The sequence below is a fragment of the Salminus brasiliensis genome, chromosome 16, assembly GCF_030463535.1.
Source record: "Salminus brasiliensis chromosome 16, fSalBra1.hap2, whole genome shotgun sequence".
Lineage (NCBI taxonomy): Eukaryota > Metazoa > Chordata > Actinopteri > Characiformes > Bryconidae > Salminus > Salminus brasiliensis.
The window spans coordinates 18,621,845-18,645,764 of NC_132893.1; the positions used below are offsets into that span (position 1 = coordinate 18,621,845).

At 40.8% G+C, this 23,920-nt stretch overlaps 1 protein-coding gene across 7 annotated transcripts in view; it reads right to left on the reverse strand.

Moving 5' to 3' along the window:
* Positions 1-340: 340 nt before the first annotated feature.
* The window catches only part of fryb (furry homolog b (Drosophila)), a 75,795-nt gene continuing 52,215 nt past the window's right edge, over positions 341-23,920 (reverse strand). For 3 of the 7 annotated variants that reach the window (XM_072659002.1, XM_072658997.1, XM_072658999.1), the window contains exons 35-62: positions 23,774-23,864; positions 22,760-22,842; positions 21,536-21,686; positions 20,008-20,111; positions 18,789-18,974; positions 17,530-17,731; positions 16,924-17,075; positions 16,502-16,689; positions 16,333-16,427; positions 15,366-15,982; positions 15,037-15,134; positions 14,658-14,834; positions 14,293-14,433; positions 13,444-13,626; positions 11,482-11,646; positions 10,233-10,307; positions 9,616-9,783; positions 7,305-7,502; positions 6,695-6,841; positions 6,408-6,568; positions 5,954-6,164; positions 5,681-5,830; positions 5,221-5,319; positions 5,012-5,095; positions 3,162-3,179; positions 2,824-2,934; positions 2,166-2,368; positions 341-1,919 (exon numbers count right to left, since the gene is read on the reverse strand). In XM_072659002.1, coding sequence (XP_072515103.1) covers positions 1,661-1,919; positions 2,166-2,368; positions 2,824-2,934; positions 3,162-3,179; positions 5,012-5,095; positions 5,221-5,319; positions 5,681-5,830; positions 5,954-6,164; positions 6,408-6,568; positions 6,695-6,841; positions 7,305-7,502; positions 9,616-9,783; positions 10,233-10,307; positions 11,482-11,646; positions 13,444-13,626; positions 14,293-14,433; positions 14,658-14,834; positions 15,037-15,134; positions 15,366-15,982; positions 16,333-16,427; positions 16,502-16,689; positions 16,924-17,075; positions 17,530-17,731; positions 18,789-18,974; positions 20,008-20,111; positions 21,536-21,686; positions 22,760-22,842; positions 23,774-23,864 — 4,517 coding nt within the window. In that variant the 3' untranslated portion in view covers positions 341-1,660. The remainder of the gene's footprint in view (positions 1,920-2,165; positions 2,369-2,823; positions 2,935-3,161; positions 3,180-5,011; positions 5,096-5,220; positions 5,320-5,680; positions 5,831-5,953; positions 6,165-6,407; positions 6,569-6,694; positions 6,842-7,304; positions 7,503-9,615; positions 9,784-10,232; positions 10,308-11,481; positions 11,647-13,443; positions 13,627-14,292; positions 14,434-14,657; positions 14,835-15,036; positions 15,135-15,365; positions 15,983-16,332; positions 16,428-16,501; positions 16,690-16,923; positions 17,076-17,529; positions 17,732-18,788; positions 18,975-20,007; positions 20,112-21,535; positions 21,687-22,759; positions 22,843-23,773; positions 23,865-23,920) is intronic. The other 4 variants (XM_072659001.1, XM_072658998.1, XM_072659003.1 and 1 more) reach the window with 4 other exon arrangements.

The window sequence follows — 23,920 nt, forward strand, 5'->3', positions numbered from 1 at the left end:
GCTCCCCCTGCAGTCAGGAACTGTAAGTTATGCTTTTGACCACCACTAGCGGATGAGCTGAGCCACAGAACCTGAATGGTCATGGTAGAGTAATACAGTAGATCAGGATTTTACAGACATGATGGTTTTGTAGTGCTACAGTTCTCAAACATTGTCCTGCCTGCTTCACTAGTTACATAGTGCAGCTACCAGCCTGGTGTAGTAACACTGATTCTGTTCTCCCTATTAACAATTCAGCAGACAGTCACAATGGTTTTCAAGCTGTTTGGTGAAGGTAAAAATGCTTCAAATAATGTTACTGGAAGTAGCGTGTTTGCTGATTCGGGTACGTGCTAAGAAGTATTTGTTTAAGTCTTTATTTTGACATGATACTTGACAGAGCACCAAACAAAATCACTTCACAAAAGCCGTAAAAGTATTTACATGGTGAAAAACCCTACACTAAGACTTTTCCCTAAGGAAAACAATGTGCGATATCTCCTGGCATGCACACGTTTCTGAAGACAAAACGGCAGACCTGCATGAGAGGAGCTCCCTTTCCAACTTTATACAAATGGATTTCTGTCGTAAAATCTTTTGTTAATAAATAGTTCTAATAATTAATCGTAAATACAACAACGCATGCTTGGCAGTTTTAACCGACACAGGAAAAGTTCTGAAATTAAAACTATACTCGATGCATGTTGGTGCATTTCGACAATACAAATGACGTAGAGGCAAGTCGGTATACAGTAGAAAGCGAAACATCTGAAAAAGTAAAGGGCCTAAAGGTCTCACTGACATCAATCAACACTTGAGCACATTGACATTTACCAGCTCAGCTTATTAGTTTTGTGTTGAATATACTGCAGCTAAATGTCAGCATGTGTGTGTATACGTGTGTGTGTGTGTGTGTGATTGTAAGTGCACAATCTGATATGTTTCAGTTCAGTGTTGAGTACTGGACCAGTGACGAATAGGCTCATAAACACACAAGCTCTTAGCTTTTCAACCAAAGAACAGTTATACAAAAAGCAATGCGCTCCATCGCGTGTCTTAAGTCACAGAAGTTCAGTTCATTCAGAACATTCTTAAGCAGTACAGCAGAAAGGCATCCAGTTCAGTGATCCTTCATTGCACGTTTCCCAATGGACACTATACAGATCAGACACCTTTAGTAGAAGTTCCTACCAGCTTTGGCGATTTCTTACCAAAAACAAACAAAAAAAAATGCAGCATTATTCTCAGTAGCAAACAGGACTTCCTCCTTCCATCTTTGCGATGTTTGATCTAGAAAACTCAACATAGTGCAATTATAGATACAACAAAAAAAAACATGACTGAGTGACTTAATCCGAAGTGTCGCACAGTAGCAGTTCAGTTTCTCCAGTATTGCTGCACATCTGAGAACCTGAAGTCATGTTCACTCTCAGGTGCTCCTTCTTATTCAACAAAGTCAAGGACACTCCAAGTTTCCCTAAGTAGGGCACAAGTTTGTGGGATAAAGTCTTGAAAGCACAGCAGCACTCCCAGACAGCGCACTGGTTATGGCCTGGAACGGGGGGCAGTAGGGGCGGAGCATAGGGTCGGGGCTGGAACAGGAGGGGCTGGGTGTCTAAGGGGGTATCCAGTGGTCGGGGGGCCCAGGCCAGGGCTGGTCCGAGGGGCTGCAGGCCTCCTGTCAGAGACTCACAGCGGACGCGCTGGAGTCCGGGAGGCCGGATGAGACCACCCGGTACCCCTGAGCGCGGCGGATCATGTCCCGGATCTCTCCGCTGAGCTCCATCAGCTTGGTGCAAATCTGCGATGGGTCCTGGCTGGAGCCCACCAAGGCAAACGTGCCTGTCTGACCCAAAGACTGGTGTCTGAAGTAGATGTTCAGCAGCGTCTGCACCTCATCCTCTGAATTGCCACCAAAGATGTCATTTGGCCACAGTCGTCTGTAGGATACGTGGAGAAAAAAATGCATCGATCACTGTTTGATCACTTAGCATTGGCTCAGGTACTATAAGTTTTATAGGAACCAGTCATGACGTTTATTATCACATTATTAAATTACAGTGCTTGGTCGCCCTCTAGTGACCATACAAATACATGCAAACCATACAAACACGCCTCTCAAGACAACAGTATAGCAACAGTGCCTAGGAGGGAAACTCATCCCTAAACAACGGAATGTGTCTGACCTGCACTGCCGGATGTGGCGGATTGCTGTGGTGAACTGACTGTTTCTCAGGCACTCAAGGATGGCCTGAACAGCTGCCTCTGAGGTGGGGAAGCTAGGCTGGGGGCCAGGCATCTGCTGTGGATCCTGGTCACCGGCTGCACCTGTTGCTGCCAAGCGCAGACTGGCCTTCAACTCTCCCAGCTCTCGCGACATGTTCATCAGCTGTGAGACAGGACATAGAAAGGAGTCGACCTTTTATGTTGATTTGCACAGACAAAAACTGTATTCCGAAAACCTCCTTTGAGGTTCTCATTTGTGGAAACCACCATCAATAATAATGCAATGATCTGAAATCTAATAATTCTTAAAATAAGAATATCAGGATGTATATTTCTAGACATTTTGTATTTAAGCAATTTCACTGCAAGTGAATAATTTCACTAAATATGGATAAATAATTTGAATAAAACAGAAAAAACTAAATTCATTAAATCTAAAAACTAACCAATCTTATAGTATAACAACAATCTCATATGGTGAAAAATATAGATATTAGATATGCTAACTATGTATAAGATTTTATTATTATTAATATTACTACTATTTTTATATTAATTTAGACATTTTAAAACTCTATCAAGCTGTATCTGGAAATTGCAATAATTCACACTACACACCTCTGGTACAGAACTGATGCTGCTGACTTTCACAATCAGTTTACAGTAGCACTGAAAAAGAAGCAGGAGCTGGAAGTGCAGTTTGTACAGCCGCTGACACAGCTCCAGTTGCTGTGGAGAACACAAAGACAGCAGATATGAGGCATGATGATACCTCTCTCCCCCACAAACACGATATATTAAAAGAGTCATATGCATGGACTTAACGTTACTGTGCAGAGTCTATCCATAGTGCCTATATTCCGGACTAAATATGACTTCAACTAAACATTTCTCACAGTGTGCTCACTCTACACTGGCTCACGTAGTGTTGAAAGGTTACGTCATTTCACACTTACAGCCAGTGTTTCCATTTGCTGCATGGCAAGCGTGTCACAAGACAAGAAAGAGTTGAGGGAGGAAAAATACAAAGCGTTAATAAGAAAAGCATGCAAACACAGAACCCATCCCAGCAGCGGAGCATTTCCACAGAGCAATCGTATCCCTATGATTAGTAGATCAGCAGAAATCACATTATGCCTGCAGGTTTGATTACACTGATCATGCGGAGAATGATCGAGAAAGCCAAAGCGAGGAGAGGATGAGGGAGATAATACATCATACAAACAACAGAACAAAGAGAGAATGTGTTTATAGGCCAACTTTTTTTTGGTTTGTGTAACGCTGATTGAGGATTAAACTGATTTACAACCACAATCCTAAGAGTGACATTTTTTGCTCACTCAGCCAATAAGTTAAATCAAATTTTCTTACAGCAGGCCTTCCCGGGTCCTCAACCAGAACAACCACTAAGTTTACTCAGACACATGTATATGTACACTGATCAGCCATGACAATAAAAAAAACTACTGAACAGCTCTAACCCGTCGAGGCATTAACTCCACAAGACCTCTGAAGGTATTCTGTAGTATTTGGCACCAAGACATTGGTAACAGATCCTTTAAGAGTTAGAAATTGTGATTTGGGACCTCTAACAATACCATTAATGAGTCTGTCACCAGTTCACAAGTTATCCTGAGTGGTAGGTACTGACCACTGCATACCGGGAGCACCCCACAAGACCTGCCTGATGCTCTGACCTTGTTGTTTAGCTCTTATTCTTGGCTGTTTTTTCCAACACATCACCTTCAAGAACTGACTGTTCAAATGCTGCCTATTATATTTTACCCCTTGACAGATGGAACCAGATAATCAACGGTATTCACTTCACCTGTCAGTGGCTTTAATGTTATGGTTGATCAGTGTATACACAATGAATGCAACATTGCACTGGACATTCTTCACTAATAAAAATTATATAAGTATCACTTATTACTCAAGACCTCCTGCTGAAATTGGACAGTATTGTGTTGTACATTTTGCATGATGTACTTCTCTCTTATCATAACCACATGCCCATCATTATCTCGTACACTGCAGTTGCATTTCTACAATTTTCATTTTCGGGGGTATATTTGTAGTTTAACCTTTTACATTGTTCAATTTGTTATATATTTATCCACCTTGTCTTGATTTTCTACATGACCAGACAGTCAGCATAGAATTTTATAGCTAGTTGTGAATTTATATCATTTATCAGTACAGCACATGTAGTGTCTGTGCACTGTCCTACTGTTTAAGTGAAGTTTTATTTGCTGCATTATTTTTGCTGCTGACATTTTTATTGTGTATGTAGTACTGTGCATGTTGACTGAAGTGCATAAAAAGTACAATTCACTAGGTGTATCTAGTTAATGAAGGATAATCTAAAACGTTAATCTAAAATGTTAAACTTCAGGTAAGAGCATTGTTAACTCTCATAGGTCATGCTGCTATATAAGCACACTGCGTAAGAATCCTGTGTCATGGATCACTTTCTCTGTCTTTTTAGTCTGGGTTCTATAATTTGGCAAGGTCTACTTAGTTAAAAAGCATAAAGGACATAAAGATGAGCATTAACATGAATAGCAATTAGTGAGCAGAGAAAACAGGAAGACACTGTGTAGTGGAATAATTCTTCACCCTGATAGTTTGCATCTGTTACCTCTACAAACCACTGATGTTGTGTGCATGCATAGAATTCTCCACACTGTATTTTTTAGTGAACTGTGGCAGATGATTGCAATCATAGGTGGCATTCATGAGTGTGTATGAGTTTTGACTGAGTTTGGAGGATGCTTTGAGGGGTGTATTGAGTATTTCTGTAGACCTTCTCCTCTGTGTCCCCAGGCTGACAGGTGATCACCCCATCATCAGGACATCTGGGGAATGTGGCCTTGCAGTTCTGCAGCCACTGAAAAAGAAACCGGTATTAGCAGGTCAGTAAGGGTGGTCCTAAAGAAACGAGCTTTGCAGTTCATTAAGCAACTGGAACCCTTACACATAGTATATGTGAGTGAGATCTAAGATTTAACTTACCGATACAGCTGCTTCCTCTCTGTTGTTGTATGTGTCCAGGTACTCCTGCAACTCCAGTACACAGAACTTCATTTTCTCCAGCAGCCCATAGGACATGATCTACAAGCCAAAGAAGGAGAGAGAAAGAGGACAACATCCTGAAACATATTCATGCTCAGGAAGACTGGAATATGTAAAGGAATAGCTGTGCATCTAGATTCCATTTAAGGGGTTAAAGTGGTCTCCCTACAGAAACAGAAATGAAAAGGAATTCCCCTACAAATCTGGATGTGGTCTCACAACAGTATTCCCCCTAGAGGGAGATTAGCTGGGGTAGCCAATAGTGTATGAATAAATCCGCTTCATAAGCTTCACCAGCTGGTTGGAATTCTTAAGTTCGTTGCACATGAATAGATGTAATAACAGACAGTCATGCAAAGCATTCAAGGTAACAAACGTTTTGATTTTGCTGTTTGCTCACCGTATCAGCATCCACGAACAGTGTGGGGCAGTCTGAACATGTCCTCAGCATCTGGGATGACCTCACAAACTTTGTCCCGATTCCCCTCAGACTGTCTCCGAGGTAAGCAGCAGCATCAACAGTCAGGGATGAAAACTTGTTCTGGATGTTCTGAGGAGGGAAATGCATTTATTTAAATTTTAACAATAAATAGCAGCTTTGCCAGCTAATCTGCCTACTAAGTCAGTTAAGGTGTTTGTGTGTTGAGGGTGTAAGCGTATGGGTTCACAGTACCTGGAATAGAGAGTAGAAGATGCGGAAGGTATAAACGGCACAAGAGCCATCCGAGTCACACACCAGCTGGTTGATGTGCGTGCGCCACGCCTCCTCAGCGTCGTCACACACCGTTGGCTGGAAAGCAGCCAAGATGGCCGAGAAGAACGGTGAGGGGGGCGGAGGAAAGCCCAGCTCGTCCAGATCATCTCTGTCCTCTCCGAAACTGTAGCTATGGCAACAATTAGAGAAGAAATGAGCACGCTTTTTTTGTTTTAAGAGTTCATGGAATTGGTAACTATGGCAACATCTTTCTCTACCATCACAGAGCAAAGACCAAAGTAAGCTACAATTTTCTGGAGTTTCAATTCACAAGAGGGCAGTGTTTTCAGCCACAGTTGTATTTCAGCACTGCCCTTTAACGCCACTTCTTGACAGATACATTAGAAAGCCATTACAGCATATCAGGACATACCCAGGCAGACAGTTTGGGTTCAGGTCCATCTCTGATCGCTCAGGCTCTGGTGGAAAGTCCAAAATGAAGCTGGAGCCGCAGTCAAACCCCGGAGGTAACTCACTCACACAGAATGACAGGTCATCCTCCTGCACATTACTGTCCTCATCTTCTGGCAATGGCTACAAAAACATACCCATGAAGGAGTCTCAGTTAGCTCTTAATTTTTTAAAAATTCCTTAACTATCTTCATGTGTTTATTAGCATTGCCTTCCTTTCTAAAGAATGACAAATCAGATTTCACTCACAGGTGGAATGATGGTGTCATCTGGCAGGGACGTCCCCAAGCAGGGCGTGGTTGCATTCAGAGAGTTTGGGTCAGCGGATGTGGTGTCATAGGAGGTGGACAGCGAGTCAGTGTGATTGGTATCCTCTGAAGGAGACAGGTTCATGGTCTGAATATAAGAAAATATATCAGCAAGTTAATCATATGTTTCATCTCAAGCACTGGATCATAATCATAATAAATTGATTTTATGGATGTTAACATACCATAATGCTATATATATTGTGATTGTGAAATTACTTGTGATAACTAAAAACACATTTATCAACCCTGCACAGAACTGACCTGCATAATACAAACCAAAATTATTACGCTTGTTTGACTATGCTACTGCCTATATTCATCACAATGAGTACATAAGTCATCCAGAAACTAATCTGCTCACAGAACACAAAAAAAGCAACATACTGCAGTCTTTTAGATATCAGTACTGCAAAGGCCGATATTGTATTAATGATTAACAAGTGATATATGCTGCAGTTTGTACGATGGAAATAGACAGAGACGGAAAACAACAGGCATCTCTTCTAGGACAACCAGACAGATGATGGCAATACTAAAGTGGCTCATACAAGCTGGGAGTGGGATAGGCTTTGGCTGGTGGAGTTGGACTCCTCCTCTGATGAGTCGTCTGAATCATGCTGAGGGTCGTGGGGCCCGAGGCTGGGCGTGCTGTCTGAGTGCTGACTCTCTTCCAGCAGCTCCGTCAGGTCCGTGCTATCCAAGGAGCGCCGCCGCACTCCCCAGTTGAAGCTGTCCATGTTGTCACCCTGCAAACACACATACATATACACACCTGAGTTCTCTAAAAAAAAAAAACAATACAAAAGTTATATAAATGTTTAACAAACTAGATATCAGACAGATAATTCTTTTGATCAGTCTATTTTTAACATACACTTCTGATTGCTTTAATCCAACATGCTAAAGCAGTTAACACATGCAAACGTACAGGTCTGGTTTAAAACGTTTACTGATGATAATATTTTTAGGCAAATCCTGTCTACTGAAACTGAAAGTCCCCTCTGAAACGACTGGAACAGCGGGACCAAGTCTTGTATTTTTGCTATACATTCAAGACATTTGGTTAAAAGATGAATATGAGATCATCAGCATTTCAGATTTGATATCCTGATATTTACATCTAGGCAAAAAGCTGCCTCTTTTGTTTGAACCACCCCATTTTTTCAATTTATCTTTCCTTGACTATCAGACTGACTGTTAAACACTCTGAATGCCTACTTTTGGTTTCATCCTTGTGCTTCACCTATGAAGATTTTTGCTGGATTTGTTGTTAAATATGATAAACCAACATTAAAAGCAGAGAGGTTTCCATAGGAGAAAAGAGGTCACTGCACAAGCTTTGTGTATAGCCGAAACAACAACCTGGACAGTCCTGAAAAAGCAACCAAACATTAAAGAGGCCAGCCAAGGAAAGCCCAAACCCAATAGACATTAACATCACCAAAAACTTTCCCAGGACAAGGGAGAGGGTAATACAATCCACTGTTTAAAGGCGTAGAGAGCAGAAACATACCACACTATAGCATTACCATTAATATAGATGAGTCAAAAAGTTCTGCAGTTAAATGTTATGGTCTCATAAGACCAAATTTCAATTCTACTACGGTAGCATTTTCGTTGCTGCCAACCAGAGGACCCTCGAAAAACAATGTCAAAGCTTCCATCCAACTCGGAAAGAGTGAAGCATATTACAAACTTTATCGAAACTTTTACTGCCAAGGATTTACGTCTGCATTCAGTCACTAAGAACCAGGGCTTTCGCACTACCGTTGCGCACACGTCCCATCTCCAAGATATTTTACTGACACAGCAATCTCCACAATCTACAATAAACTTAACGAAGTTACTGCAAAAAAAGAAAATGAGAATATGCAACAAAATGTTAAGTGTAATTTACTGTAATTTCATTCAAGATCTGTTCCCTTATAAAATGGTGTGGTCCGCTACCAAAGCCGCAAAGATATTTTTATTTATTATGTAACACATGGACATATTATTCTAAATATAAATATCAGGAAGTAAAAGCTGAGATTCTCTATCATTTTATATTCATCTCAACATCAAATGTCTTCAGTGTACAGCAAAAACAAAACAATTGGTCTTGTCATTCCAATACAATCAGAGGAGACTATATATCTACAGTGAAATGTAATCTTGAAGTCTGATCATGTAATTTAGCCACAAGATGCTGTTAACATGCATTTCTGTGATTCATTGATGCTGTAAATGTAAACCTTCCGGGACAGAAACAGTCTAAATGACTAGCACACACACATACACACACACATGAACAAAGTGGCTCTGTGCACCTACAGCAGTCAGGCCTCTAACACTCTCTATATCAAGCACTAACACAAGCATGCTTACCTGCAGTTCCTGGGCAGCACAGGAGAGAAAGAGAGAGAGAGTTATCCACACAGCGAGAAAGACGAGCAAGAAAGCAAACCAAGAGTTAGAGACTGAGAGAGTGAAGACTGTTAATGCACCACCAGCGTTACGAAAAGAGAGGAGAGAGAGTCACTGAGGAAATGACTAATGAGTTTTGTTAGAATAAGAACAAAACAGAATAAGATAACTAGACGACTAAACAGTAGGATAGCTGTTTCTGCAGAAATACTTACTCTAGTCAACACTGCTTTTTGAACAGCTAAAGTTAATAATACCCAGGAGACAATCTGGGATTAAAGCATGGACAAAACTATGACAGCTATCAGAACAAGGTTATTATTCTTCTTTTTTTTTATAGAAGGGCAGACATGGATTACTTTTCCTAGCACTAAGCCTAATCCTTGTCTGAAAAACCTCCCCTAAATGCTGTTCTACGGAATGGTGGCTTAACACCTCTCCCTCCTCACTCACCTCCCCATCCTCTAGCTCCACGTCCAGGAAGTCAAAGTCTCTGAAGACACGGAACTGCTGCTCTGAGGCAGTGTCGTCCAGTGTGTCCTCCCGCGTGCCATCCTCCGATGAAACCTGGCTTGGCTGGCGCTCCATAAGCTCCAGGTCACCACAGGACGAGAAGATCACCTGGCAGGGACAGTGAGAAAGCTTCGTTTTAGACTAAACCGTTTGTTTGTTGATAAATTACAAGAAGTTGTGCCACTGATACAGAGCAGACCAGTAGTACTTTCAGTTGCTATCACTATCTTGTCAAAGAGGCATTAATCGCCACTTGGTCTTTGTTTGCGGTGATTATTATTAGTGCAAGTCAGTAATCATAGTCAGTCCTGCAACCTGTGGATCCAGTGACACACATCATTACACACAGCTTATTCTTTGATAAATAACCTCATCATTAACAACAGATATACAAGGCATAGTCTGATGAGTAAGTATTTTTACTATACTTTTATTATATAAACAATATAAACAATTTACTAAGTTTTATTATATAAACAATTGTCCTATAAAAAACTATTGTCCTGCAATGCAAACATGCAACAGTGCAGCAGGTAGCAATTCCTGCAATCACTTACAGATGGGTTTTTGGTGAGGCCGACCTCTTGGCCACACAGTGACAACACATTCACCAGCTTTTCTCGTGTTCGCTTCTAAGAAGAGAGAGAGAAAAAACATTAGCTCTGGTCAAGCTCATGTTCATTTGGCACCAATATGTTTGAGATATGTGACCCTATATTACAGCAGTTTCTAACACTTAATGTATTTATATATATTTATAAAATGTTGTCATTGCTGTCTCGTCAAAACCTTTTTTTGCGTTATGCAAATCTGACTGTTGTTCTTTTTATTGCGAGAAAATTCCATGATGAATGGACCAGCAGAAATGCACCAAAATGACTTGAAATGAAAACTTTTTACATTGATGTTCATTGAAACTTGAAGAAGGTGTTTTGGAGATAAGAGCTTTTTGAAATAATGCATTCCCTAGTGAATAAAAATGCAATTTATTCTATTTAAAACATACTGAAATTTGTGTATGTTGTAAATGTACTAGTTAATGTATGCATATATTTAACAATACATTAATATTGCTTTCATCACACTTAAAAAAATGAAAAATGCTTCTAGTTTAAAAAAAGCTAATCAAATAGTTCTCAAATAGTTTTGTTAAAAATACTTCTATACATTTTGCAGTGTATTCAAATCAATTACTACTACAGTAATTCACTCAAAGCACACTGGAAATGTCAGATGAAATTATGTAAGTATACTATAATCCCAAGTTCTTTTTACCCAAATACAATAAAGTCTGGCGTACGTAAAACTGAATACATCCCACATATTATTCAACTGTACTGCACAACTGCACTGATGTTGGATTTAATAATTTCTCTTATACTAATGTTTCTCAATACGTCCAGCAACTGAGTCAGTTCTGCTGGTTCAACAATATACAGTGGGCTGTCTATCTATTTGGCTTTCTACTTTAAAACTGGCTTCTGGCACTACCTATTTACATTCTGGGTGTGTCTTTTCCCATTCACTCACCATGAGTGTGTAGTCACCCCGCATTTGAAAAGACTGTTAATATATTAGTCTGACAGAGGTCTTCAAATCTGGACCTCCTCAGTATATACTTTAGTTTAGCATACTTAAGTAATTTTTTTTTACTAGGGTTGTATCATACACAACATTATATAATGTTGTTGTACAAAATCTTTTTACATTTTTTATCTTTAACAGCTGTTGATTTTTGTTTCTCTTGAAAACTGACAATATATGTATGACCGTGTGTGTAAATGCTGATGTGTCAGCAGGCTTTACCTGTGATGACTGTGGTCTCTTCCAGCTGACAGGTACAAGAACAGGGTTGGAGCTGGAGCCGGATGAAGTGGAGGAGGCGCTGCGTGTCACTGCAATGGCCCGAGCTTTCCCATCTCTACCTGCTGAGCCCTGTAGCTCATCATACCTTCGCCCAATCACTGGTGTCTATGCACATGCACACACACACACATTCACAAATTGTTAGACATACTATAGATGTAACAATAACTCCAATTTAATATTAAGAAAAGCAGACAAATCTATTCCCAAAGTTGCAGCGAAGCGGGACACACAGCATTTGTTCTGCTTTCACGTGAAATCATTCTAGGCATTTTTTCCATGTACCATAAAACAAAGATCTCACATCTTATAACCAAACACAGCAATACAGCTTAAACACATGCATTCTCAAACCCAAGTAACAACACATGCTTACCAACAGGGCTATACAAACAAGTGCATAGGCAGAACCGCGTAGCCAGAGCCACCAAGCTTCACACACAGCAGCACACTGGACCTAAACTCTCTAGGAGCCGTGACTCATAGTCACCCGGAATCAGCAATCTAGCCTTCCTGTAGATAAGCAGTGTAATTTCATGTGGAAAAACAGACTAATTACTGAGGTCTTTATCAATTTAAGTCTGCACCATCTGGACAGGATATCACTACTTCCATCAGGGCACTGAGACTGGGAAACGGAGACACACACACACACACACCAGTGTTTCCCTACTCCACTTCACACAGCAACACCTTATTCATCTTAGATAATGATGGTGGTTCAAGAAAACCACAAAACTGTGAGTGCTGATGTCGCCACAAGGGGGAGAAGAACATTACACATAGGAAAAAGACATATAGTGTGTTCATAGGGCATAGCAGGTGTCCAGCTCTTTTTGTCAGTCTTGTGTACTGTTTGTAGACCAATATGTTTATCCTGTGATATTCCAAGAAAGCAGTTCCTGGTCTAGCACAAAGGGTCGCCATTTAAATGTTATCCTGAGTGTCCTCAAACATGTTAATGTCTCATGCTGTGCTGGGAGCAAAACAGGCCAGAAACATTTCCTTCGCCCTTTCAAGTCTGAAACAATTTCCTGGAATTCAGGAGGTTCTCCCAGACAAAACTGGTTCTCACACCACACACACAGACACACACATCCTACGCCTCTAGCACTCTACCCCAGGCCTGGTTTTAGACAGCCTTGTCATGGTGAGCAATTAGAAACAAAAGACACTGCAACTTGATATACAGTTGCAAAAAAAGTTGCAAGTGAACCATTTGGAATTACGTGGATGTATGCATTTATTACTAATGTGATCCATAGTGCGAACAAATCTTTATTGAGAAGCATATATTTAAGTAAGTTGCCAAGCTTTGCATGCCTTTATTTATTGAGAAATGTGTAAGGTATGATGTTTACTCCATGTACTCAATAAAAGACATGAACAGTACAATTTATTAGTAATGAATGTAGAAATCAAGGGAGTTCAAAGGGTTCATTTACGTTCCTTGCAACTGTAATCCTTTCATTTTCTAATTGGGTTTGGTGGCTGACCTTAATTTGACTACTCTGAATTTGCCTGGATGATGAACACCCAGCCCAACTTTCACACAACACAAGTCACCATTGTTATCTATTGAAAGTTTATCCTTTAAAAGCAAACAGAAACTTTGAGCAAGTACTGTCCTTCATGAAACTGCATCTGTGTCTGGCACACTGTTTATAGTATTGTAATGGCAGTGTAGATATAAGCCATCTATTCTTTGAGCATTAAAAACACTGACTCAGATCACTGTTTTCAGTTTACATGGAAAATGCATGTGTAAGGGAAAATGCAGCAGCTGGAAGACCAAACAAAAAAAACAAATAATGGTAGAGATGAGACGCTATCCAACTTTGACCCATCACAGAAACTTGCTAATTGGAAACCACCTGACAATAGAAATTTGACTTTTTTTACCTCAGAGATGTCAAAGTGAAAGTCCAGAGTTTTGCCAGGCAGGGCTTTAGATGAGCCATCCCACATCATGCGGCTGACCTCCAGATTGGCCAAATCTCCATGAGCATAAGAAGGCAGAGAAAGACTGGCTGAGCGAGACACCACCAGCTTTAAAACGTTCAGAGCCTCCTTCCAGTGGACGGTCTAAAACACACATAAATTCACATACATGGGCATTCGTACAGATCTATTCATAAATCAGGACAGATAACATTGCATTGATAAGATAAGATTTATGAGTCAGTACTGCTAAGCCTTCCATGCGGATCAGAATTTCAAATAAGTAAAAGTATTTACTTAACACATATATAAATATGAAAACATAAGCTCCATGGACAAAAAATGAGTCCATTCGTAGTCTGGGGTAATAATAACTTCAGGCTTGAATGTGCCGTAAATACTGAGATTCATAGATTAAGAAAAAGAGCTACAGTGTAGTGAAGGTCTAGGAAAGGGGTCACAAAGCAGATTGCATTTGGACGTGCCAAAGACCGTAATGTGAGGAAAGAGACTGAACTTGCATGTGGAGCGAAGCATACGGTCATACAGGCACCAGCGGCGAGTGTCGCTTGTGAATAGAAATACAGTTTCCTGAGCAATGTTCTTTCAGACTGGTTGTGAAGGACATGCATTGACTTTAAAATGCTTTTTTTTACCTATAGTGTCTTTCTTACCTTATTCAGGGGTGCCAATTGTGTCTTTGGGGTGATCAGAATGCCCACTTCTTGACCACTTTATGTCTGGGGAGCTTATCTTCCATATAGACAGTTTAAGCATTACACTTGTGATCACTCTGAGGACACCAAATACCTGAACAAACTTCTCGATGGTTTTCAGCACCTCCACGTTGAAGGGTTTGACCTGAATGCCTGCCAGGTCCATGTGACTCAGCAGACTGTAGATGATCTGCAGCAGAGGCTGTTGCATGCTGGGTAATCCCTTATCCAATAACTACGAGAGAGAGAAGAGCACAAGCAATACCACTGTTTTACTCCAGCACTCCATTATTTACACTACAGAAACAAACCTGTTTTTTCATTATTGAATCCAATACACAAATGTATCATTCATCACAGAAATATGTTTCATTTAATTTCTGCCAGAATTGTTTAAAGTTTGTTTTGCTTCACTTGAGTCACTACAAATGAACAAAAAAATGCAGGGCAGACACTCACCTCGGCCATGTAAGTGACCATGCTGAGTGTGATGTCAGAGAAGGCCTCGTGCAAGTAGCGACAGACCACGCTGACCCAGGAGAAAGGGTCTCTGGTGTAGGACCGGGTTTTATATAGAGTCATTACATGAGCAAGATGAGAGAGCTTTGTATTTCTCTCCTTCTCTTCGAGACACACCTGCAGCACAAGTCACAGAAGATCACACATATATAGTTAAGGCAATCATGTGCACAACAGAAACAGAAGGACTATCCAATCTTCAATGCTGGTTCCCTGAACATGGATTAAGGCTAGTCTTAGATTAAATTGCAATGGTGTAGAATTAATCTCAGTCTGGGGAACAGATGTGTAAAAAGAGATCATGTATGATATGTGAGACCTGTGCTATCCTCTCTGCACTCTCTTTGCAGAACTGTGTTGGGGAGTCGAAATGCTGCACCAGGTGAGGAAGCAGACACAACACATTCAGAGGGAACCCTGAGTGAGGACAGAAAAGAGAGATATGGTTTAGAAGGTTTAGAAAACAACAACAAACAGACACTACAAAGCCACTTCATGCACTTTTATTAATGGTGCTGATTAAAGACCCCTTTACTGAAACTGAAACACCTCAGAAGATTGTAAATAGTAGTTTTATGACTGGACATGCAAGAACCCATAGTACTGACAAAGCATAACTTGTCTCTGGAGAGCATAAGTGCCGCTCACCTATAGCCTGAGACGTGTCCACCACCGGCACTCTAGACACAGGCGTGAGCTGACAGAAGAGCTGCAGTGTGAGGTCACTCGTGGCTGGCGAAGTAAAACCCTTGAGCATCAGCTGCTGCAGGCCAGCAAAGCCACTCCATTTTAACTGAGCTTGCAACTTCTCCAAGCGTTCGCGGTTCTCTGGCAGCTCCAGGGGAACCCTTGCCAGCAGCTTGTGCACCAGCCTCAGAGACATCTGATACTCAAACTCAAAATCTGACTCCATGAGAGAAACGGCCACCCAGAAGATAGTGGCCAGCAGGCTGGAGGGGTGGCTGACATGAGATGGATCGGTGACAGCGCTGCCGTCAGCGCGGGTGGAGGAGGACGACGAGGTGCTGCGGGCCGAGCGGGCGAGACCCTGCTGGGTGCAAGCTTGGATTCGGTCCAGGGTGGCACTGCGTGGGGGGTCTGAGGACGAGCGCTCCCCGCTCTCGCCAAACTTCTTGGGGACAGAGTAGCTACGCTGGTGCCGGCTGCGCTCAGCCGTGCCTGCCTCCTGGAGCAGGTTGAGCTGGCCTGTGCTTTTGCGGTTGCAGTTTAATTTGCCACTGACCAAGAAGTCTGGAGATGAGGCTCTGTGACCAGAAAGGAGATAAAAATGTACATAAATAAATAAATAAGTAAGTAAATGTTATAATAATAATATTATCTATAATCATAAGTACAATATATGATTTATCATTTAATAATATAATATAATATATATATATATATATATATATATATATATATATATATATATATATATATATATAAAACTTTGTTCCCCAAGTACTTGAAATAGAAATAGAAAATATCACTTGGTATTTAGTTTATGACATCGGATTTCAAGTTAAACACCCCAAATGTATGTATATGCCATATAAAAACATATAAGTGCAACAGTCTATGAATATATTTGTGTTTTAAAGCACCAAAAGCTTACCTAGTTAATGCAGCCATCAGGTCACTGTTTTTCAGGCATTCAGCCAAATTGTCCACCACTGACTCCAGTGTGAGCAACACCTCCATTACATAACCCTGAAAATGACAATCAATCATGTAAGACACGTAAAGCCCTCACAAAATCTCAAGGCATATACAACTGCACACACCTGCACCTCATCGCCATGCTCTCCAACCACCTCCACCAGCCGTGACAGCAGATCTGAGACTGCATGGGCAGAAAGCGGCTGCCTGAGCGCCCTGAAGATCTGAAAGGAGCGTCCTGCATAGTGTCGGGATGAGCTACAGAGAGCTGTCTGAAGAGCTACGTCACTCAGTTGCTGCTCTAAGTGGAAGTCTGGAACAGATGGTAACAACACATTTGCCATCAATCACAGATTATGATTAGTCCTAGATTAAATACAGTGCTGATGACATTCTCATATTGTATGTAAAATATGAAGCATAATGCAAAAAATAAATAATATTGTAAGTATTATTAGTCAGATACTTCACAGGTCAATTTGAGCAGCTTCTCAGAACCCACTGTCTGGGTCTTATAGGCCAGATAGGTACATATAGAGACAGGTACCTGATTTAGTCTCTTTGAACACAGACATCACATGGCGCAGGAAGTTGGTGAGTTGCTCAGCACTCTTGGAGTTGGGGTTTTTCGGTGTGATGTCCTCGTGGCACCACAGTGGTCCAAAGGCCCTGAGTAACGACAGGACAGTACTCCAGGCACTGCGCCACCACAGAACCACCACCAAGATCAGACAAGGTTAACGGCACAACTTGAAGACGGTCCTGCTCATGACCCAAATGTAGAAGCTGGCCTATATTGTACACTGCAGCTGTGATGAAGCTGCACCTTACAGTAGATATCTACCATGGCCAGGTGTTAAAGCAAGGAATGATTGCTCTTGTCTGGCTAACTATGGAGTACATCATCTGGACTTTATTCACCGCTTCAGTGGAATAACTTCTCCCATATAAGTGAAGAGAACAGTGGTACGGGTGGATAGTGGGCAACTTGTGGACGTCCACTTTGACCATTTGAACCATTTGAAAGTAATCTCCCATTGCATGTTCCTTAAACAAATTTCTCAAAATAGGTTATTAATAAATAAATAATAAATCTAAAATAACACTTTGACCAGACCAGTCATATGGTTGTGTATGAATGAATGTCTCATACCTGGTGGTGAGGAACTCAATGAGCTTGTTGGTCTTCTCCTCAGACTCAGTAGAGGACTCCTCCAGATCCTCTAAATCAGCAGTGATTTGAGGGAGGTTTCCAATGCTGCCGCCCAGACTTACACTGGAGGAGGTGGAGGACGAGCTGAGGCCTGAGTCTGCCACAGGAGATGCCTGCCATTCCCGCAGGAAGTCCAGTCCACCTGCATGTGGAGAGGAGCATAGGGCGCTAACACAACAGTGCCAAAAAGAACATGAAAATTATTTTAACTGTGCATGCTTGTTTGCAAGTGGCTCGTTCATCAGTGTGGACATATCTCATTAACACTCAAATAAAAAAGCAAATGAAGACACAAGTAGCTGAAAGAAATGTAATTAAATCATTATTAAACTTAATGTGAAATGGAATGCTAAATGCCAGCCAGAATTCCAACGTGAAAAACTGGTCCTACTCTTTCCTTCTCTCTGAAACACGCTTGTGGTTTTCTCCTCACCTACAAAAAAATAAAGGTGCTACAAATGGAGTAATGCCATACAACAACCAATTCTGGTTCTATAAAGAACCATATTTGTCATAGAGATGTGTGAGTGTGAAAAACCTGTGAAATACCTACTCTTGATCTATTTAAGGGTCACATCTCTATAACAAAAAAGGTTCCTTATGAAACCAAAAGTGGTTCTTCTATGGCATTGCTCAAAGAACCTTTTGTAGCACTTTTTAGAGTGTATCCTGTATCCTGTTCACAGGTTGCCTGACATAATTTCAAGTTCCCTTGATCGATGCTTGTCGCTCTCTGACCTGGTGGTTACTTGATTGCTTTTGGACAGACTTGCTCTGTTTGTTTTTTCATCTGTAGATAAGGCATTGCTCATCGCTCTTAGGCGTTGACATCATAAATATCACGTCCACACCTTGCAGTATATCTCCCTGCACAGCAAATGTCAAAATATTTTAAAATCTGATAGCATGTTCATTCATATGCAGGTGTTTTTCGGAAATGTTTGGGCAACTGCCTTGACAGTGCAGTTGAAATTAAACATAAGTAGTAAACTGTACATTACAGTAAGTACATTACAGGTTTAACCTACATGTGTGGGTAGATCGGTGTTGTTCAGTGAACATTTTCAGATTCAAAATGGGTGGGAATTCTTACTGTGGTACCAGGGTCCTACCACGGTAAGGTCTTTTCAGTCTGAAATGTCTTATTTCTAGTGATTCTATGCTTGAGTGTGTAGCTGTTTTTGAATTTTTTCATTTACCCGTGTGTAAGTACTCAGGCTGATAGCTGGATTTGACAGTGAGGGTCTTGTTGTCACTGATTTCTCTGGTGAGCAGCAGCACAGAGGCAATGACCTGGAAGTTGTTGTTGCAGGAGAGGGCGATAAGCAGGTGCAGGAGTAGCCGCTTGCTGTGCTCAAACACCTCTGGCCGATAGTGGTCCAAACCTGAGTTTGACAACAAACCCACAGTCAATGACTGATTAATACAGAACAAAACAGAACAAAAGAATAAGCAAACTCAAAAGCTGATCAGAGATACTCCTACATTCTTTCATCTGGGCATCTGAGCATGCCTGTAATAGCTTGGGCTGCAGATAAAATATCAACAGAACAGTTCCACACCAAGCTGTCAGAGACATCAGAACAAGGACAGCAGGTGATGACGACACAAAGCGTCTGAGAGAGATAAGCCCTGGGTGGACGGCATTTCTCTCCCTTCCCTGCTCTGCTCTTTTTTCCATCAGTAGCATTTTTGAGATTTTTGGCATTGCTGGGCTTTGTAATTCAGCTTGCCTGGAAGCCTTAATTATAGCTGGGAATGTGGTCACTAGAGAACAAACGACCCATAAAGGCCTTTCTATGCAAGCAGACAAACAGTATATACGCTTGCAGTAAATAATAATGCTCAGATATATATATATATATATATATATATAACAGATAGCTAAGGACACAGCTACGTTGTTTTTGGGGCAAACCTATCAAACGTTTTCTCCTGTTCGGTCCATTTTGACAGGCAGTAACACTCTACCTGTATTTGGGTGCGCAGTAAACTAGAGGACCATGGTCCACCAGAAACCTGTCCATTTATAAGTGAATCCTGATTCAGTTCTCTGCCAGTGGGAATGCATTTTTATGACCAGTATATGAGGGGATTCATCATCAGAGAGTGCTATGAGCAGATATGAGCAACATGTGAGAAACATAGCTTATTTTTGATAGGGCTAGGAGACTTGATTGTTCAATCATTTATTCAAACTGACATGTAATAAAACCTGTTTAAAAACTAGACATCACTTACTGGTTTTATTACTCTGATTGTGATAGAACTAGATTCCCTCAAATATATTTAAAACATGCTAAACATCAGAAAATGACATCTGAACAATTATTTCTTACTGCAAATATATTATAGACAAGACAAAAACTAAAGAAAGGTGGAAAGATCAATCAATGGGGGAATAATATTTGGTGTTACCGAGGAAGAGAGCGTGCAGCAGAAGGGGCAGGTGCAGAGCCCAGTCCTCTCGTACACTGTGGTCCACCACCATCTCAGTCATGAAGATCACTGCAATGTTACACCTGCAAACATGTATCAACACACTTTTTAATCCATGTAGTACAGATTTATTTTTAGAGCTTCACAGGAATAATACAATGATAATACTGTGATACTATGTTTATTCACTATAAGGTCCATAATAGACCTTCATGTTAACGATCAATATTTAGGTACAGTAAATTACATTAAAGTTTACAAATGTAGTACATTAAATAAGTGTATGAGAAAGCTTTAGATATTGTGGTAGGGAGTGGAGTAGTGAAAGATATGGGTTGTTCTAATATCAGAGTGTGTATTGTTTAGGGTCATAGAGGTTATTTCAGAGTGTCAAAAGTTTTACAGATTTTCAGAGGAACATTTTAATGGAAGTAAATAGAAATGTATGCGAATGAAAGCAATTAACGATTAATGATTTTATAAATATACAGAAAGTTTGGAATACAGATAAAAAGATCAACTTTGGACCCCTTGAAAATTTTATGCAACATTTTATAGTCATCTTTTGAGTGTCCACCTGGGCTGATCTAACAGCTGAAAGTCAGAAACAAAAAGCCATTTGTTAATTTGTTAATTTGTTAATTTGTTAGTGCCCCTTAGTTAAATAATGACAAACAAAGCTATGCGATGTCATGTTATGTTATGCTATGCTGTGTGGCTTCTGTGTACACCATTACAGTGCCTCGCTGTAAGGCAGCCAATCAGGGCATGGGCATGTAAAACCACATATTTGTTGTTCGACATATGTGAACATCAGACTATTAAAAACAATGAAAAAGCGCATTCGATGGCACCTTTAAATAGTGTTTGGCCTTGAATACCACAGATGACGTATTCCAGCAGCTATACTTTGCGAAGTTCATCCTACCAGATTATTTATGAGAAAGGCATCTTGGCAAAAACGTGTGACATTTTTTCCCTCTCCCAGGTGTCATCATGAGGCTTTCCAGATCTGATTAGTCTGACAGCGTTCATAAACATACACACATTCACAAACAATGTGTCCTGAGAGCTGATTAAGTGCACCACAACACTCAAGCTCTTAACACTGCAGTTCTCTCATAAAGAAAAACTGACTGTCAGGAGTGCTACTGCAAAAAATCACTGTCGTCTTAGCAACACAACAACAGCGCCTCCTTGGAATACAGGCACACAATCATGGGTACTTTCAGCTGCAAAACACTCAGGCCTGTTGACATAACATGGGTTTACAGGTCTACGCACATGGTTTGAACAAAAGGGAGTCTGTATTAAACTTTAACACTGGGTGATTGTTTGAATGCTAGTGTGTTAATGTCTGTGTAAATAGTGTCTGAGCTATCGCTGAGAATGGAGCAGAGCGAAACACAGTTTGCAATAGTTTTCCAAACAAAAGATGCCTTGTCTTCAACAATGGCTAGGACTGGTGCTTAAGTGCTTAAATCTTCCCTAAAACAGTAGAAGTTACCTGTGAAGAGGCCCTCGTGGTGTGATGGTCTCAGGAAGGTAGTCCACTAGAGGAGCCCAGCAGCCTCCGTTAAATGGCATGGGCAAAGGCTGGGGCCGATTACTCTCCAGGACATTGAGCAGCCAGCCTGCATATGGTGGGAGAGGGTCATCTGCAGACACAGCAACAGCAAAGTGGTTATTTTCCCTTTATTAATTTTCAGTGTTTACTTCACAATGTCCTCCTTTGGTGTGCCACTCAAGCCTGCTAGCCCTCACCTTGGAAAATTAGCATATCGATGTGTTTTCCCATTTCAAACACATCAGATTCACCTCTTTAGCTCTTTAACAATACTTTCTTGTGTGTGTTAGAGCAGGGAAGATACTAAACTATGCATTATGGACCAGCATTGAGTGCACATTTTGTTTTTGTAAAATGTAGGATAATGGCAAATTACTGATCATATATGAAAATTCACTGGAAAACCTTTTACTGGATGCACATGGCATTAAATGCACTTTTCATCCAAAGCCTTTTTTGTTTACATTAATCAGGTTTTAATCAAGGTATGATTAAAGGTATGATCAAGTGACAAATCATGTATTCTAAATAGAACAACAGGATAACAGTCTCTGTCTCCTTGTCCAATATGACACAGGTCAGTGTATTTCCATCTGATGCATGTACGTCATGCCATCAGCAGCATATTATCAATCTTCACTATCTGGACATGTCTTATGCCACTCTCATGCAGTCATGTCAGGTATGTAGGCTAAGCACTCTATTCCCACACCCAGACTGTGCACACACACGCATACACACACAAGGACATGTGGAAAGTTCTTTCCAGAACCACACAAGTGACACGTTTGATTACATTCGTCTGAAAGTCTGGCAATTTTTAATTTAAACACTTCTTCAACAAGTGAACTGAACAAACAACAGCGTTTTACCGACAGACAGTTATCAACAGTTGAGGAAGATATGTACTTTACAGCTAAATAAATGCATAGAAACTACAAACTACAAAAAATGTATCAGCCTCATCCCTCCCTCTCCTCTGTCTTACATAATAGAACATTGCTATCTTACACACATACGTGTTACGTGTGTCTGTTATTTGGTGGAGATTTTTATCAGTAGTCACCAGACAGGAGTGGCTGAGAACATCAGTGTTATGCAATGATCTGCTCGCCCAGTGACCTCCTGGAGGTGAGAGGGCAATAACAACAACAAAGTACTCACTTTTCTCCTCATCGTAGGAACCGCCAGAACTGTTGCTGTAACGTGACTCCAACCGGTTATGGGCCCGTGCAGCATTGCTTAACCTAGAGGGACACACATACACACAATTAAGCACATACACATGTACAAAATACAAAGCCATTGATCACAAACACTATTAATTCTTTTTTAACATTTCACATTTATAATAACTGGAAGATGTCCAGAACCCATGGACATCTGCAGAGTTTCCTCCCTTAAGATGCTTTGCGAGGCCTATGCTGCAGCTGTCTTTAGTTGCTACCGCTTTGCCAGTCGTTCTGCCCTTTGTCTTCAATAAGTATAAAGTTGCTTAACTGAGCTAAGACCAGGTGACTGACTCTGAGGTTTTAGATGAATCTAAATATTTGCCTTATGAAGCTCTTGGCTTGCTTTCGTTTTTTTGCAGTTCCATCAGTTTTGCAGCGCTTGACTGAACCTGAGCAAAAAGTATAGCATTGTGGTGTGGTAAAAAGGCAAAATTACAAAAACAGTGTCACTGTCCAAATATTTATAGATCCGACTGTACATAAATGTAAATGCGAAAATTCTCTCTTGCCGAAAACAGAAAACAGTGATTGATTTTAATGGACCTAAAGTGTGCAAAAGAAACATTCCTCACACCATTACACCACCTCCACCAGCCTGTGGCGTTGCTTTTTTTTTGCTTTCAGGCATGTCACAGGTTCAAAGCAGTGATTGATATTAATGGACCTAAAGTGTGCAAAGAAAACATTCCTCAAACCATTACACCACCTCCAGCCTGGACTGCTGACATAAGGCAGGTCGGGTTAATGAATTCATGCTACTTTGCACCAAATTCTGATGAGCAGATATACAAGTCTTCATAATATAGAGCGTGGAGAGTGTAAATGTTTAACAGTACATATGCACTGTATATATATATTGAGTGTCATAATGAACACATAAGACCCATAAGAGTCATATGTGATTAACAAATCTTTTCCACACGGGTAAAGACAGAACAGAACTCACCTCTCCTCATTCTCTCGGACTATCTTTGCCTCGTCTGTCTCCTGGAAGTTCTCCTGGCCCGCCACTACAGTGTTGCTGCTGGATGTTGTGCCTTCATAAAACCAAGAAACACCATCAGAAAAAAAACACATCCAAAAATATGCCAAA